This window comes from Epinephelus fuscoguttatus, linkage group LG1 (genome assembly GCF_011397635.1).
Source record: "Epinephelus fuscoguttatus linkage group LG1, E.fuscoguttatus.final_Chr_v1".
In the NCBI taxonomy this organism is placed as follows: domain Eukaryota; kingdom Metazoa; phylum Chordata; class Actinopteri; order Perciformes; family Serranidae; genus Epinephelus; species Epinephelus fuscoguttatus.
In genome coordinates this window covers 24,658,312-24,676,364 of record NC_064752.1, presented here as the reverse complement: position 1 = coordinate 24,676,364, position 18,053 = coordinate 24,658,312, and the positions used below count along the sequence as shown (strand labels likewise).

The 18,053-nt window shown below is 40.8% G+C and overlaps 1 protein-coding gene across 9 annotated transcripts in view; it reads left to right on the top strand.

Annotated features, from left to right (window-relative positions):
- cadpsb (Ca2+-dependent activator protein for secretion b) overlaps positions 1 to 18,053 on the top strand; it is a 99,194-nt gene that overhangs the window by 47,537 nt on the left and 33,604 nt on the right. For all 9 annotated transcript variants that reach the window (XM_049589381.1, XM_049589373.1, XM_049589391.1 and 6 more), the window contains exons 7-11: positions 6,704 to 6,815; positions 8,640 to 8,779; positions 9,158 to 9,224; positions 10,084 to 10,192; positions 11,085 to 11,297. In XM_049589381.1, the coding sequence (XP_049445338.1) occupies positions 6,704 to 6,815; positions 8,640 to 8,779; positions 9,158 to 9,224; positions 10,084 to 10,192; positions 11,085 to 11,297 (641 nt within the window). The remainder of the gene's footprint in view (positions 1 to 6,703; positions 6,816 to 8,639; positions 8,780 to 9,157; positions 9,225 to 10,083; positions 10,193 to 11,084; positions 11,298 to 18,053) is intronic.

Here is an 18,053-nt window from a genome sequence, read left to right as displayed (position 1 = left end):
TTCAATCTCAGAAGCACTTTGCATGTGAGACACTGTATTTAAAAATAAATGGGACTGTGCAGCTGAGCAAAACTTCACTTTACTTCTTTATTTCTTTGAAATGTATCAATTATCTGGTCCAGAGCAGCATAATCTGCTCCTGCAGTCGACATACACCTTTACCAGAGCCTGCATTAGCGGAGTATAGGTTTAATTAAAATGTAGTGTTGTTCTGTGAACACCTCCCCCCCCCAAAAACCTGTAGGAAAACTGAAACCTTTACTGTCTCTGTTTTGCTAGAGCTGCTTGAGTCATTTATGATTCACAGCTGAACCCAAAAACCTATTTGACTGTGTGATTTCTGACTCAGCCGACCAAGTTGTGAAAATTCATTGTGTAATCCCATAGTATGTCAAGTATGAAATGAAATGGCATGTTTGTAAATTTCCTTCCTTCCCTGGAGGCTTGGTGGTTTGCACGTATCCTAAAATAATACTTTAAAACAGCGTTTGCAAGGTTTGAAAAGCACTTGGATTTTGAATAAAGTGCTTAAAACTGTTATTGCATTACTTTCATAAAAATACTATATGACCCAATCCTCTGCTTTTTAGATGAAGGTATAAAAAATGTCAGAGAAGGCCTATCTGCTTTTACCTCTCTTACAAGACAACTCTATTTGAGCCTCGCTTGCCATTCTGCATGTGTGATCTTTTTTTGATGTTTGCCCTCTGATGTTACAGTAGGAGTTTAGCAGACGCTTACTGGCCGGGAGGTTGCTGTCATTTCAGTGAGCGCTGGCTTGAAAATGAAAGATACAAATCATGGTTGAAATGATGACTAAATTCTTGAGCTGCCATCTGTAAAGCCTGCAAAATTTGCAGCCTTTCACCATGGTAGAGTCTGCTATTGAGCCACACAAAATGTAAGCTGTAGTAAGGAGTTGGCTAGTTAGCTAGTCTGCAATTCTCAAAGTAAACTTCCAGTCTGTTGCTGCTATGTGACTATGGCGTGGGGAAAGATCACTTCCTGTACAGTTTGTAGCAGTGCAGGGAGCTGCTCAAAAAGCAGCAGCGGTCATTATAAGCCCAGGCATGGCAGATTTTAAAGTGCTTTACTCATACTTTTTTTAAGCTAGTGAAAAGGAAGTGGTGTCATGTAAAGTTAAGACTGAATGACTTCAGGCTGAATGATTCAAGGCTGAATGATTCAAGGCTGATCAAGGCAAATTTTCTCCAATATCTTGCCTTGGAATCACCAGAGAGGGTTTCAGAATAATCGAATGCAATGTTGTCCTTAATATCCTTCAATCAAAATGTATGTCAAGGTTGTGAAATTAACCAGAAAGAATAAAAAACGGAAGCTCATTCAAGATTTGGCACTGTACACATCCCTTTTCCCCCAACATCTTGGGATGTCACACTAACTCCAGTATAAGGGTCTTTAGCCGTCAAGTTTGCAGGCTAATAAATTATATGTGGTGATACAGTATGATAGGACAAGTATTGCATGTCAGTTGCGGCATGTTAATTCATGGTGAATGCAACGTAACAGCTAACATTACCCTTAAGTGACATAACTAACAATGTTAACGGTAATGCTAGTCCCTTCTAGCAACTGAAAATGTAGCACATAGACATAGCTCCCCAGCTAGTAGCTCACTAAGGTGACAACGCTTAACTGATATAGAAATGTAACCTACAGACTCAGCTTTATTTTCCTATGAAAGTGCCAAAAAAAACTTTACAGGCATCATAAAAGTAAACTTAATGGCAGAATGGTTGTAGCGGGCTGTAAGAGATCCTTGGTCTTCAACAGGGGGTCTGAGACTGCTGGGGGGTCCTCAGAGTTACCGCCAAAATATTGTTTGGTAATTTAACTGAGGTTTAATTAATTTATTTTTAAAATTTTAAAATACACATAAAATCAATATTGAGGGTTAGGCTGTTACCAATTAATCCTTGTGTAATCATGTTAGCTAGCTAATGCTAAATCACTGTGCGGCACTTGTCGATAACAGCGAGGAAACTATTTAATTAACAGTTATGTACTATTGAAACATAGTGGCCAAGCTGTATCATTATTTCAAGTGTATGCACATTCTTGTGAGCCACAGTGGATCGTTTTGTGTCATTTCGTGTGAGAGACTTGAAATGCCGTCCACTTCAGAAACAAACATGATGTATAAATATTAGGGCTGTCAGTTGATTCAAATATTTAGTCTCAATTAATCGCATGACTGTCCATAGTTAACTTGTCATGTTATCTTTTCTAAAAGTACCTTAAAGGGATGTTATTCAAGTTTTTAATACTCTTATCAACATGGGAGTGGACAAATATGCTTGCTTCTTGCAAATGTATGTTAATTATTATTGCAACAATCCAATATACTTTTTTTTTTCAGCAAAGGGGTCCTTGGCCTAAATAATACTAAAGGCTCCTGTACTAGTTTGTACAGGTGTACCTAATAAAGTGGCCACTGAGTATGAGTGTACTGTATATAAATATGTAAATTACCTCAGCTGTAAGGTGCTGGAAGATGCACCTTGAGAATACTTGAAAGGAAACAATGTAGGAACCCTGAATACTTCATGTTATTCTAGATCAGATTCACAACGATGACGGTGCCCTGGTGAAGGCAAATATATCTTCTGATAATTATACCTACCTTTTTTGTCCATGTAATTAACCAGTATTGCACACAGCACAAGATACAGGGGAAAAATGTCTATGAAACATTCATGCAAATACGAGCTATTTTAAGCCCCACATGTCTTCTTCTGATCTCCCTAATTCAAGAGCCATTTTATGAAGAGAGTATGAGAGAGATGGAGGGACATGAATGAGAGAGGGGATTAGAGGAGAACAAGGCAAGGGTAATGTGTGTGCGTGTATGTTTCTGTGGGTATGTACACAGAGAAGAAACACACAAAAGCGCATATGAAATATATGCATATATGTACATACTACTGCAGGTTATTTGCATACAGTAATTACTTACGTTGCTCAGACTGACACTCAACTTACTATTGTGATTTCACTCTTAAGTGAAATCACACAATACTTGATATTATTAATGTTGCAACAACAATTATTATCTTGTTATTGTCTGTTGTAATTCTGCTGTTTATTTTTTCATTTGCCCTACTAGAGTGCACACATAATTTCTTATATTTAAGAGCTGTTGGAGCACAGCACTGTCACATCCATTAATAAACCTTAGATTGATCCACAAGGTCACCTTCATGCCAGCACAATGCTTCCGTTTGCAATCAACACAGCTCACCACCACCAGCTCCACGCTGTCACTCAGCAGCTTCTCTGCTCTGCGCATGTTGGAGCTGCGGCGCCTTTGTGTACATTAAGTTGCATTTAATTATGAATGTTAGAAATGGTTACAAGGAAAATGGCTTTCCAAGGCTGGAAATTGACACCATGTCCTCCATACATCGCTACAGAGAGAGAGAATTCAGGCATTTATATTATGTTGCTATGGCTGCGCAGGACTGCGTAACATGTTGGCAGCCCGGGCTGGCAGAGAGAAGCAACATATACAAGCCCAGTTATGTTGTGTAACATGATTACTGGAAACTGCATTTTCCCTGCATTTTTGTTTCATTTAATCCATTTGGGTGTGTGGAGGCGAAGCTGGTGATTAGGTTTAGAACATATTATTAGTTTGCTCCTAAAGGATGGGTGCCCATTTTTTGAGTCTTTCTTTTTACAATCTTCACATGCCTATATGAACATTAAAAGCACTTTTGGCCGCTTTAATCATTCCTCCTGTCCATAGTGGCCACAAAGTGATCCTTCCTCAATGGAATTTCAATGGAAAGTTGAGGGACAAAATCAGCCTTGTTTCTATGTAAAAATTAAAGTTCAACCAACGCTGTGAGGCTTTGGTAGTCTGAGTTAGACTTATCAGGTGGGTATTTTCCAAAATTCTTCTTTTTAGAATCTAAGTTTCTTTTAGTTACGAGGGTTAGGTGATGTCCACTGAATTGACGCATATTGGGGTTAATACTTTAATCGACCCAAACCCAACCTGACCCGCAAACTGCCAACTTTATACATGATAGTAGTACAATTATAAGGAGCGAGGCAAGGGTTGAGCTCACTGGTGTGTGGTAGTAAGTGTGTTGGTTGAGAGAAGGGAGGGAAGAAGAGGGAAGGACTGGGAGGGAGAGACAGAGATGAAGAGAGACGTCATGTTTCTGTAAGTTATTAAAAACTTCTTCGGAATTTGACACACCTGCCTGAACCCATGATATTTATATACCAATTAATGTGGGAACAAAAAACAAACCAACGGCAGTGAGACTAGCAGATGTGAGCCGATCAATGACGGTGGCAAATCTTCACGATGGCGGCGCCAAACTTTGTTGCTAACAGTTGTGTTACTTTGCCCATCTTTCAGCCTACAGTTCTTCTTGGACCAATGGTAGATAAATCAGAATTCAGGGTCCCTACAATCATGGGAAAACGTGGAAAAGTCATGGAATGTCACAATCACGTTTTCCAGGTCTGGAAAAGTCATAGAATTCGTTCAAGTTTTGAAAAAGTCATGGAATTTTGTGGTGTGTCATGAAATTGTTGCAGTAATATTTCATGAATAACCTTCAACATAATTTAAAATAACATAATATAACACAGAATATTTCCTGTAGCTGTTGACATAACGTAGCTCCAATGTGTGTCGATATGTGGCGTTTTGTTTACCGTCAGGTACAATTCTTCATTTTCTCCCCGCCATCCATCTTTTCCTTTGCCTATGCCAGGTAACTGAAATTATGTTTGAGTAGAGTTTGGATGGTGGCATGGTGGTAGCATTGTTAGCACTGTCACTTCACAGCAAGAGAGTTCCTGGTTCGAACCCAGGGTGGGGGGTTTGAGCTCTAGGGTGGGAGAGCCCTTTTGTGCAGAGTTTTCATGTTCTCCCGGTGTCAGCATGGGTTTTCTCCGGGTACTCCAGCTTCCTCCCACAGTCAAAAGACACGCAGGTTAATAGGTGACTCTAAATTGTCCGTAGGTGTGAATGTAAGTGTGAATGGTTGTCTGTCTCTATGTGTCAGCCCTGCGATAGTCTGGCGACCTGTCCAGGGTGTACCCTGCCTCTCGCCCGATGTAGCTGGGATAGGCTCCAGCCCCCCCGCGACCCTCAAGAGGATGAAGCGGTTAGAAGATGAATGAATGAATGAACATTTCCTCCCGGAAAGCATCCACAAGATCTGTGATAGTCTGGCGACCTGTCCAGGATGTACCCCGCCTCTTGCTGTGTCACCTGGGATAGGCTCCAGCCCCCCTGCAAGCCCTAACGACCCCTAACAGGAAATTTGGGTTATGGATAATGAATGAATAGAGTTTGAACCTGATATGTTTGAAAAACGCAGGGCAAGTGGGATAAGAAAAAAATGTTATGTGTCCTTGAAAAGTCATGGAAACATTTTGAAATTTTGTCCATGTAAACATGTGGGAACCCTGAGAACTGTTACTTTTGAAGCACGTAATGAATGCCATTAACGCCATGGCAAAACCGCGCCCCGGTCGATGACTGACTCACCCTACTATCCCTCCAGTACGGCTCAGCAAGGAAACACAAAGAAGCAATTTTGCACTGAAAGACTGTAATAAGATATGACTAACTCAGACTGCTGAAGCCTCACATTAGCTTCAGCTGACCTTTGGAAGTAATTTTTTCACCGAACAGTACTGTGGATTTTGTCCCCCATCACTTACATTGAAATGGCTTTGACATGAGCATGAAAGCTAAAGCAGATTTGGAAAAATGTGAACATATCCTGTACGCTTTGACTCATAACTACAGTCTTGCGGCCACATTTTCAACCTGTGTGGAGTTTTAGTCTCTGCATGTTTCTTCCCTGAGTATAAAGAGATGCAGGTCAGGTGGACTGGAGACTCATAACTGCCTCTTAGAGTAAATACAAAAAAATCATCTTGTTTTTGAGACACGCCTGTGATAAGGGGTTAAATAAATACAATACACTTGACAGCAGAAGTTAATTTTAGCCAGTCTGTGGCGTCGTTCTCTGGTACAGACCCACCAAATAATGCTGGCTGATAAGACGAGTGTTTTGTTATATAACAATCTTGCCAAGCGCAGCTTTAAAGATGTCTGGTACATAAATAGAAGGAATGCATTTAGAACAAGTGACAGCGAGACAGAAGAATAAAGTGCGTGTGTTTGTTATCTTCTGTCGTTTTATCCTGACTTTGACATACTGTAGATCTCTGTGACTCTGCAGCATTTCTTCCTTTATAAAAGACTTCCAGTCAGTCCCCCATCGTCTTTCTTCTGTGATAAAAATACATACCGTGGCGTGCAAGTGTGTATCTATAAACAATGTAATGGCTCCCCTCTGTTGTATACTGCAATCCTTGTCGTCCCAAAAACTATCTGCTGCTATTTCAAGTCTGTGTTAAAGTGAAGATGCAAACTATCTCAAAAGAGAGATTTAATTTCTTCTTTAATTTCTTTGATTGCTGCATAATGTTCTTTGTCTGTTTGATGATGTTTACTGACTTTCTTCAATTGTGTTTTCAGTCGGAAAATGTTGAGTTAAGGAGGTAAACTCCTCCAGATTTTAGCTTTAATTGACAAGTGAAAGAGACTCAGTGATTGCTGGAGATGAGGTCATGCGTGAGATCACCGTGCTGTCATGCTGTCATGGAAGCTAACCTCTGGAGTGTCTTTTGTTGTGTCTTTCAGCTGGGGGACCCAAGGGGACTTCACCACCACACACCCTCTGCCTGCTGTCAAGGTGAAACTGTTTACAGAGAGCACAGGAGTGCTGGCACTGGAGGACAAAGAACTGGGCAGGGTAACGCGTCGATTTGTTTTACCAACACAGAAATGCTCTGACTTCAACACAGCCATGAGAATATTGTCACAATGACTCACATGTTGCATAGATGAACATCAGACTAACAAATTACAACCTCTTTAGCTAAATAAACAGAAATACACATATCGATCAGCCACGACATTAAAGCCACTGACAGGTGGAGTTAATGAAATTGATCATGTTGTTACAATGCGGTGTTCTGATGAGAAATCGTGGGTCCTGGCATTTATGTGGATCACATGCACCCCCACCTAAACATCGTCACACACCAAGTACCCCTTCCCAGGGCAATGTGCCATTCCACACCGCAAAAACTGCTCAGGAATGACCTGAGGAACGTGACAAAGAGCTCAAGGTGACTTGGCCTTGGAATTCCCCAGATTGCAATCCAGTCAAGCATCTGTGGGTTGTGCTGGTGCCCCAGAGGTCCTCTGTCCATGCCTCAACAGGTCAGAGCCAAGTCCAATCCACTGTTGGGATCTGACCTGTTGAGGCATGGACAGAGTACCTCTGGGCATGCCCTCTGGTGTCTGGCACCAGGGCATTGGCAATGGAAACTCTGAGTCCTGTAGGTTGCGAGGGGAGTCCCATGGATGCTTGATTTGGAAAACTGGATGCCAGATTGACACCTTGAGCTCTTTGTCACGTCCCTCGGGCCTTTTCTGAGCAGTTTTTTTTTGGTGTGGCATGGAGCATTGTCCTGCTGGGGGGACCACTGCTAGCGGTGAGTGCCATTGCCATGGGGGGGTGTACTTGGTCTGCAACACTACATTGTAACGAGATGATCAGTGTTATTCACTTCACCTGTCGGAGGTTGTAATGTTGTGGCTGATGGGTGCAACATTCAAAGGCTGTTTTTGCATATTTAAATTAGTTGGTTTGGGTTCAGTTGAATTTGTCTGTAACTGTGCGACATTCTGATTTTAATAAGTTCAGCTGAGTCTTCAGTGTACCGCCACTTGAATGTGATTCAGACATAACCTTTTGATTATTTGCAAGTTGAACATGAGGTTGTCAAAACGAGAACATCTTTTTAACATCCGAAACACAGCTCCACTGCTGCAGAATTTTGACTTTTATTTGAGGATTTCTGCAAGTCCTGGAAGAGGGAGAACATTTTGTGTGTACTTGTGCATCCAGCAAACGCTCGTCATCTTGATACTTACGACGTAAGGATTGTGTTTGAATTATGGCAGTGAATTATGCTGCAGTACTTTTCTCGTAAGATAGAAGTAGGCTGACAAAAACTTTCCCCATTTTTAACATCAGATTTATGATCTTTGAACATTATTTAACTCCTCTGACTTAGATGTAGAGAGAGAGCAGAAACATTTATCAGCTCTCAGCCCTGCACTTTCCTGAGGTGTAAATGTGTAAAGTTACTGTGATAGATGGTTAAGCAAGGTGGTGTAGCTGGTTTGCGTTCGGGCAGCGGCGCTTCAGACGTCCCTGTAGTGGCAGTGACCTTGGCTGTGACAAGGCTCTTTGATCTCCCACTGCAGCAGAGTTGGCAGGAAGGCAGGCTTCCTCAAAGCTCTTTAACTCAGCAAAGAGAGATTAGGCCTCCTCTTCGGGGAGGCAGAGCAAAGCGCTGTTCTGTTTCTCTACCCTGACTCACTTTATTCTTTCACTTTCAAAAAATATGAAACGCAAACACACATAATCACCAGCCTTTGCAAAAACACTGATTGGTGTTGCTGGAATGTTGCACAGGATGAGATCAAAGATTCACCTCCTGGATACAAACGCCCATGATCATGGAGTCTTACTTTTTGCTGTCTTTTTTATGTTTGAGTGCAGGTTGTCCTCCACCCAACTCCTAACAGCCCCAAGCAGTCAGAGCTCCATAAGATGACCGTGACCAAGGCATGCCCCGACCAAGATCTGAGGATCAAACTGGCCATACGTATGGACAAACCACAGAACATGAAACACTGCGGGTAAGAGACGCTCTGCCAAGTAAGCTGTGTAGTGACGTTCCTGTGTGCCTTTCATTTTCCATGTTTTTCTTATAGAACTCCAGCCCTTTCAGCTCCTTGGCCTCATTTCTAGTCACGTACCATGGAAAAATACTGTGAAGTGCACTACTCCCCCTGGTGGATGCCAGCGTGTACTTTAGATTTGTGTGCTGGAAAACTTAATATATTGAAGACAACATTATTCACACTTCATTGATATAATCATTACGCTCTTTGTTTAAAGGCTCAACTTTTCTCGTTTCCATCAAATATAATATAAATTATAAATATAAACAAATATAATCAGTGTGTTTTCGTCATGACGTGGACTTCTGTCTCCCTGTGTGTGGACAATGACAGGTATCTGTGGGCTTTTGGGAAGAATGTTTGGAAGCGCTGGAAGAAGCGTTTCTTTGTCCTTGTGCAGGTAAATTTTTATTGTAAAAATAAAACTGTGTTCAGTGTGAGGTCGTTTCTGTTGAGATTTTTTCACCATTAAGTAAGTTTAAAAGACTCCTTTTGATCTGCTGAGCCACAATATTGAATGCATAAAAATAATATTTGCACGTACTGCCTATGTTGGTATTGTTTATATTACACTGTGGGCAATATGGTCTTTTATGGTGATACATGTAATTGTGTATCACAGTAATGGTATGTATCACGATATATGTAGTAATAGTCCTATAAATTTAATGAAGAAATGGTTTACAATTACCATACAGTTTCATCACAACTGATTGTTATCTCCTTTTATGTAGAACTTCCATACAAACAAAAAAACATTGTTGCCTCACGAGACAACACTTGAGTTAAAACCAAAAGACTCAAAATGGTAAAACTGGTATTCTTTCAAAATGGAAGCTTCAAGGTTTCTGAGAACAATAATTAAATCTAACAAGGTTTTTGTATTTACAACGTCACTCTCCTCCTCTATGTCTACCCACACCACGTTACCTTGCAAGGCAGCTGGATTCGCTAGATCATTTGTAAATCCAGCCTTGATTTGCTACATAGCCTGCTCCGAATAGCTCCCACGGCAGAAGCTGTATTGCCCAATCTCTATGAGCGGACGTATGTCTACCGTTGCACAGGATACACCTTCATAAACCTGTTATATTGATATGCAGGAAACACGGAATTTATAAAAATGTGTTTACTCTTCATTGTGTCATTAAAACAATTGACAATTACTCTAAAGTTCATTACTCAAGGGCAGAACAGCATTGAATAACTCTGCTTTTTGTGTGGCCGGCTCAAGTGATCTCTACTTGTTTGTGTTGCAGGTGAGTCAGTACACGTTCGCCATGTGCAGCTACAGAGAGAAAAAGTCAGAACCGCAGGAGCTTCTCCAGCTGGATGGGTATACTGTGGACTACAGTGACCCTCAGCCAGGTGAGACAGCACACCTATACATGGTGTAACTATATGTACAAACACACTGTAAAACATGCACTACTAAGGGTGTAAATCTGTAGTTTCTTCACAATACAATATTACATAGATTCTTTAGACAACAATACAGTATTTACTTTATCACAGTATGCCATGATATGATATAAATTAGATTTAGTTTATTTTATTTTGGCTATAAAAGATAAAAACAACATACAAATAATTGTAAATAATTGTAATGGTTAAATGCAGTAAAGGTAAAGTGACTCCACTGACACACATAAAATATGGCTTAACAATGAGAACATTTAACAAATGTATAAAATTTAGATTAGTAATAACTCTCAAGGTTCATAGACAAGCAGTTGTATTTCTAATAGTCACCATTATTAGCTTAAGCTCTTATGATTTATTCTTTCTTACTTACCATTGGTCACTGCATCTCCTGAGAGAACAGGACAGTTGAATTTCAGCATGCATGCACAAGTTTTCAAAACAACATTGCTGAAACAGAGCAGCTAATATTGCTGTTGAGAGAGCAACAAGTGAGTGGAGTGAGACACCTGGCCAGGTTTTTTTTATTTCATCTCGTAACGACATTGTTTGTACAAGGCACGCGTGACCTGTCTTTTCTTCGACATCAAAAATATTCCCACGCTGCTGATTTATTCCTGAGAGGGAAGTAAATATCCTCATCATCTCTTCTTTGGCTGCTTGCCAAGATCTGCCTGGCGCGATTGCTTGACAGTGACACACACACACGCCATGGGTATTTTAGAATAAAGGTGTATCTTAAAACATGATGATATGGATCTGTTTTTACTTCGACCCGGACTGATGGATCGGTACAACCCTACTAACTATTTGTTCTTTCACGTCCTTTTCGTCTCAGGCTTGGATGGCGGCAGGGCTTTCTTCAATGCAGTGAAGGAAGGAGACACTGTGATCTTTGCCAGCGATGATGAGCAGGACCGCATCCTGTGGGTCCAGGCCATGTATCGTGCCACCGGCCAGTCCCACAAGCCTGTCCCACCCACTCAGGTCCAGAAACTCAACTCCAAAGGGGGTGCCTCAGCCCAGATGGATGCTCCCATTTCTCAGTTCTGTAAGTAGCCCGAAACACAACACAGTCACTTGAGCAGAAAGCAGTTTTCATCCACAATGCAGTGAAAGCTCTAACCCATAAATGTCTCACGCCATGCGCTCCACACTGCAGTCACAAAACGTGCTGGTAGAACTAACACACAAGCACGCACACACATGCCTTGATCTCTCACAGATCCCTCCAGCATCTGATGGACTTCCACTCATTGTCACCACTTCCACAGTGTTTAAAGGTGCAGTTCCATGCTATTCCATCAGTCTGTTCACAAGGAACAACCAACCCGAAAAATACTTTATCATACAGCAGCGGGATGCGGCGTGCACACTTTGTGTAAAAACTAAATAGGTCACCACACATAAGATTTGAACATTCAAGCCTGCTGGGGTTGAATTCAGACTGACAGTGCCAGGGTGTGCTGCTCTTGTCCTAACTGTAGGCCTGTTTTAATCCGGTCGTGGCTGTAGACGGCAGCTGTGAAGGCAGGTTCTGAGACAGTTTCTCAGATGGTTCCCTTGTCACTGAATGACAGCCAAGCCAGACAACATGTCTAAAGTTTTAACCAATCTGTCACTGTACTTGCACCTCTAAGCAGCCCACAGGTCAGGTAGCAAAGTGAAGGTAAGACTGTCTACAGTAGTGTGGCATCTGTACCAACTTCTGTTGTAACCGTCTCTTGTGTCCCCCCTCATTAAAGAAGGGAAAAATATATCTATTATTTTTGTAAGTATCATCACAAATTCTGCCAGCAACATTTTTCTTCACATGATCTGTATGTATTAGAGTTGGGTTTGACCTTTTGCAGTCTTATTTTCGAGAAATTAGCCCATAGCAACACTAACAGACCTTTCTGACCTACTGAACTTTATGTCACATACTTTATACCAATTCACAATAATAGATCCTGCTATTCAGACAAAAAACTTTTTGTGTGCATCTTTTGACTCTATAGTTTAAGATTTGTTTTCCAACATAAACAAAAAGCAAGATTTTCATTTTTTCTGAGATGAATCATAGACAAAATAATTGGCATTATTTACTAATACTAAAAATGGACACCCAGGGTTATAATTATAATAATAATATAGTAATTTTAAAAAGCCCCAAGTTTATTTCACTCTCTGCCAATCATATCATTGGCGTAAAACTCTAAAGACATGAATTGGATCAGTTACTCAGAATCCTATCACATAAATTCTATGTTGTTTCTCCATTGGTTTCTTTGTCCAGTATGTGATCGTTCTTGTGGTTAGTTGACTCCTCTGATGCCAGCTGTTGCCATTCAAAGCCTCCTCACAGTGGCACAGACCTCCTATCCCCTCCCTGAAACATTGTGGCACACCACGCGTACATGTTTCACCCCCTGGTGGTCTTGAATGGCACTGGGACCATAACATACACAGCCCTCCTGACTCTGCTGCAGTGGACTGATGGTAAACAAGAGTCCTATGAAGGTTCTGAGCGATTCTACGCCAAATTTAAATGGTTTTTCCTTCTCCGAACAACCAGTTTAATACTAGAAAGTGGTTTAGTGCACATTGCATCTGTTAGTCGTCTAAGAAATGTCGACATACTTGTTGTGTTGGACTTTCCATATAATAGATTATACAGGAAACACAACAAATTGATGTGAGGGTATTATAGACAGCTTAAAGGGGTACTCCAGTGATTCAGTGCTGCAGGTCCATAATGTTAGGAGAGAGAGAGCCAGATAAAAAGAAGAAAAGGTCAACATCAAAGAGTGAGTTATTCTGACTTTTAGGCTCTTGTATGAGTCCTAACCAAATAAATGCTGATCCTACATTTCCCAACATGCAACTTGATAGTGTCTTTTCATTAGACCCTCAGAGCCCAGTAAGCACCCATATGTTTTTAACCTCCTTACCTCCATTTAGTATAGCAGACTGGAGTTATCGTATTTGTCACATCATTATGACATCATCAGGGTTGTTCTTTGAAGCTTAATACAGACAGGATTAACATTACTGTGGCAGATGGAGAATAAAATATTCACTGTACTCCTCTGTAATCTAACTCATTATTGCAGCTTTATAACAATCGCCGAGTTAAAGAGTGTGGTCTGTAACAGATCTGGATGCTCTGCAGGAAAAAGCCAGGAGAGAAAGTCAAAAGCTCCCCAAAGGAGGCATGGGAGAGTTGTAGTGGGTGTGCTGAGAGAGAGACATGAGGCAAAGATACTGTAGGAAGTAAATTTGAATCAAAAATCGTACTCAGTCAGATCTTAACACAGACATGAGATACGTTGAAGTCATTCACTTTGACTCACGCTTCCAGAAGACAGCATTAACTTTAATGTCCATCACAAAGAAACCTCCATAAAATCATCCTGAAAAACAGACACTTCAGATATGCCTGAAAATCATCACATCTGTAAGTTTTCATCACTCTCAAATCAATGCAGGATATGTTGTCTGTCCATCCATTCATACAAACAGAAGCCACAAATAGCAAATCCTGCATTGGTGCCAAAATGTAAAAAAAAAAAAAATACAGGCTTAAAGAGGCTCAAAATAGAATACAAGCACCTACCTGAAGGTGACATTACAGCAGGCCATTTATTATGTGATGTCAGCACATTATTTTTACACTGAGCTGAAGACAGAAAGAAAAGAAAGTAGTATAACGTCTGCTTTAAAATACAAGGACATTGCTCCAGATGGCATTTAGAGCAGAGCAGGACCAGCAAGAAAGTATCCACAAACATGGTCCAGACAGAGTCAAAGTCACTGACCAGTGCAAGTAATGTTAAAATCACTCCACCACTCCGAGAGAAATAATCTGAATTGGTCTTAAAGTAGTAGTCTCAAAGAATTTCATTGAAATTAATGTTAGCTACCTTGACAAAAGCACTTGTATTTGCAGTATTATGAACTGGGTTGTCTCTTGCAGCATTAGCAGTTACAAGTGGTGCATGGATAGTGATGCGTTTTCCATCAGCCAGCAGTGGTTGGTCTGCCAGGGAGGGTAGGCGGAGTTAACGCAGCAGACTTGTGTGCGAATGGGCATCTTTTTTTTCCGGCCTCTGCTAGCGTTGCGAGTTAATGGTCACTATGGCCGAACAAACAAAGAAAAGAGCGACGACTGCAGATGATGAAACTTCAAATACAAGTGCAAATCCAAAGAAAAAAGAAATTTGACTTCTGTGGGAAGTGAGATCCAAATACACACCTGTAATTACTGCTTATGACTATGGGTGCTACCAGAGAGAACAAAACAGAGATCTTTGAGTCTGTAACTTGTCAGAGGTTCAGCAGTACCAACCATACTAACCATAACCAGTAGACTGACCTCTGTCTAAAATACGTGGAGTGCTCCTTTAAAGCATGTTTAAATTTACTGCTAAAATGTGATGTGTTATCTGTTAAACGCACTAAAGTGTCACCACTTGATTTATTTCAACCCTTCCAGGACCTTCATAGTCTCTTTCCTTTTAAGAAAGACACGGGCATCTTTTACACAAAAAACTGACTTTGGGGTATACTTCATCCTGGTAGGTGTACGTGTTTGCCAATGTCCCTTTTAAAAGTAAGCCTTCTGTTTGATCTGCAGTTACACAGAGTGACAGTACTTAACGTGTAGCTCTCGACTCCTTAAGTACTCGTCCAGAATCCAGAATAAAGAAGCTGCAGTGGAGTGATGAGGATCGTAAATTCTCTCTTCCTCCCTCTGTCTCTGTCTCTCTCTGTCTCTCTGTCTCCCTCTTCTCTCTTTCTAATATGCCTCAACATCTGTTGTCAAGTTCACATATCCTCACATGTACTCACACACCACCGCCCACAAACTCTCATGTTGGTATAGGTTGTTGTTTTTGAGTTGTGTTTTCTTCTTCATGCTTTGCCTGTACCCTTCTTGAGTAATGCAGCTGCTAGGTCAGGGTCTCTCGTGATTGCTCTCCTCCAGCCTTGTTGCTAGTCTTTATGTTATTCTGGTTTGTCCCTTCTTACCCTGCTGTCTTCTAGCTGGACTCAAGGGTAAGTGCTTCCCTGTAGCCGGCACAGCTCAGATAATCCCCGCCGATTATCTGACAAATGCAACGTTCTTTCTCTCTTCTTTCCCCTCTTCTCCTTTTTCACGTCTCGCCTCATGTCTTAGATATTAGTTGATAACTTTTTTGTTTTTGACGACCTCAACTCGAGGATCAAAATATAAGCATCCATCCGTGCCAGTATAGGATGCATGTATTTTATTCTAAGAACTTATTATTTGACTCAGTAATGGTTAAAGTTGATATTATAGTTGTTACTGCATAATTGCCTTCTCTCTTTTATTCATATTGGATATTACTGGATCCCTCAGAGTAAAGCAATATGATGATAAAATGTGACAGACTATTAGGAAAGCAAGAACAAAATTCTTATGAGGAAGATTTCATGTGTAAATGTATCAGTGATAATATAAATTTCAAGAGCTGAAAACAAGCTGATGATTCTTTTCCTGCAGTGAGATGAAACCTAGAAAGCATCGGATGTTTGTATAGATTTATCCAAAGATAGAAGCGTACATAAAGTGTGAATGATGGTGGCAGTCTGTGATGCAGTTATTTTTTCAAAATGCATGAGTGAAATTTGTTTTGACACTTCCCTAAGTGTTGATCATGCTTTACTTCAGAGGGCTCAAACGCTTTTAGTTCTTTTTCTTTGAACTTTCCCCGATGAGAGTTGGCAAATATGTATGCGGAGTATTCTGAATGCCAGAGACAAGGAGTAGCTAATGCCGCCCCTTCTTCCGATAAAATACTCCGGACCCCCTCTCCCCACCCTCTCCCCCCTTCCTACAGTAGATGGGCCTGTAGATAGAAGCTAGACCGGTGCTACACCTCCAGAAAGGAGAGGTCTCTCATTTTGATTTCTTTTGACTGCCCTTTGTTTGCCTGAATAGGAGAACACCTGTGTCATGTGTCCATACTTTTGTACAAAATACAGGAGTTTTCATTCATTTCCCCCCATCTCCCAGAGAATGATACAGTTTTGCCTCTGTCGGCTTCATGCTATTTACCCATGTACTTGCACCAAATTGTATTGCTACCCTATTAGAGTTCTCCGGTAGTGGTATGCCTGTTAGTGTGCTCTGTAGAGATCATGAATACACTGCAACATATTCAAGTATTGTCAACTTGCAAATGCGTAGAGAAAAAAAAAGAAGGGAATGCCAAAAAAAAGGATCAAATACAAATTTGAAAATGGGTCTGCAGATGTGCATGACATTTAAAAGCTCAATGAAAAGTCACACTGTTCTCCAGCATGTGATAATTTATATATGTATGCAAAAGTACTCGTCTTCTCACTTTGGGAATTTGGTAATTTTATTTATGGTTGAAGTCATTATTTTTATTGTAAGTTATGATAATCTTACTACTGAGTGTATTCTGGACTTAAACTACATTTCTTCATTTAGTATCAACCAAAGGAGATATAGCCCACTCACTGTGTGTCATAGCCCAACCCCAGGCACCCTCTGTTCACTCTTTGGATGTACCTCACCATCCACATCACTCTCTTTGTAACCTGGTCCTGAGTGAATCTTCCTCTTGTGGTTTTCACTTGTCCGACCACTGTCTTAATGTCCTATTAAAAGGTTGTCTTACCCACCCAATCCTCTTTCACCCGACCACTGTCTCCTCATCCAGCACTGGGTTCACCTTTATTGCCATACACCGTCTTCTCTCCGTGTCTTCAGCCCTCATGTGTCCGCTGTCCTTCTCTTTTACATTACGGCCTACCTTACCTGTCTTGTTCGTCTTTCTTGAGCAATCTCTTATTTCCATCGTCCACATTTTACTTGTTGTCTCGCAGGTTTTCCTTCTCAGATTGGAGTAAAGAAAAAAACACAAGCTAATTTCCTAAACTGTAACCCTCTGTAGGTTCCTTTCTTCTTAGCAAATTTCAGTGAATGTCTAGCATCCTGTAGTATTATACCCTTTCCCCTTCCCCCCTCACAGACCTGGAGGTTGACAGATCTCAGTTGTGCTCTATTCATTGCCCCAGCCCCGCCTGGCCAAGATCAGGCCTCCACTTCCCACCCCCCACTCCCAATCATCATCACTCATGTCAGTGTCTCATGGACATGACACCCGTCACTCACACCGAGGACATGACTGCATCCCTTATCTATTTTGAGCCATCCTCGTCCCCATCATTTTGTCTCTGACAGCTATGTTAGAGAGTCCAAGGAATTATGCTCAGTTTAGTTAGCAGATGTTACCTTGTGGTTTAAAGAAAGCAAAAAAAAAATGAATTATTCCACCATGTTTTCATCCTCCATCTTTACTCAGTTTCATCATAGTTTCATAACATTTTTTTTTACACAAATTGATGTTACTAATGTTCTTTCTTCACTGAATTTCACAGAGCAGGTTTAGATTTTTAAAAGTCCTCTTGACGGCAAAAGTTATGAAGCAAGACAAACAATAAGAAAAGAGTATGACTTCCGAGGATCCATAACTAGAGAAAAATCTGCAAATCTCTTTTTTACAACATAACTTTTTTCTTGACTTAGCACTTTATACTGTATCTTCAGTGTGTTCAGATGAATTATTCTTTTGCCATATTTCTGTCTTTTTTATTTTTATTAGCACACGTCCCAATATTTGTCAGGACCTGAGTGACATTCAACAATCGCGAATGGCAGAATCTATTGAATACATTAAGAGGAATGCATCTAATTCTATCTAACCAGCACTTTTTCAAACATGTTTTGGATCTTTAAAGAATTTATTTCCCCTGCAAAGCATCAGGGAAT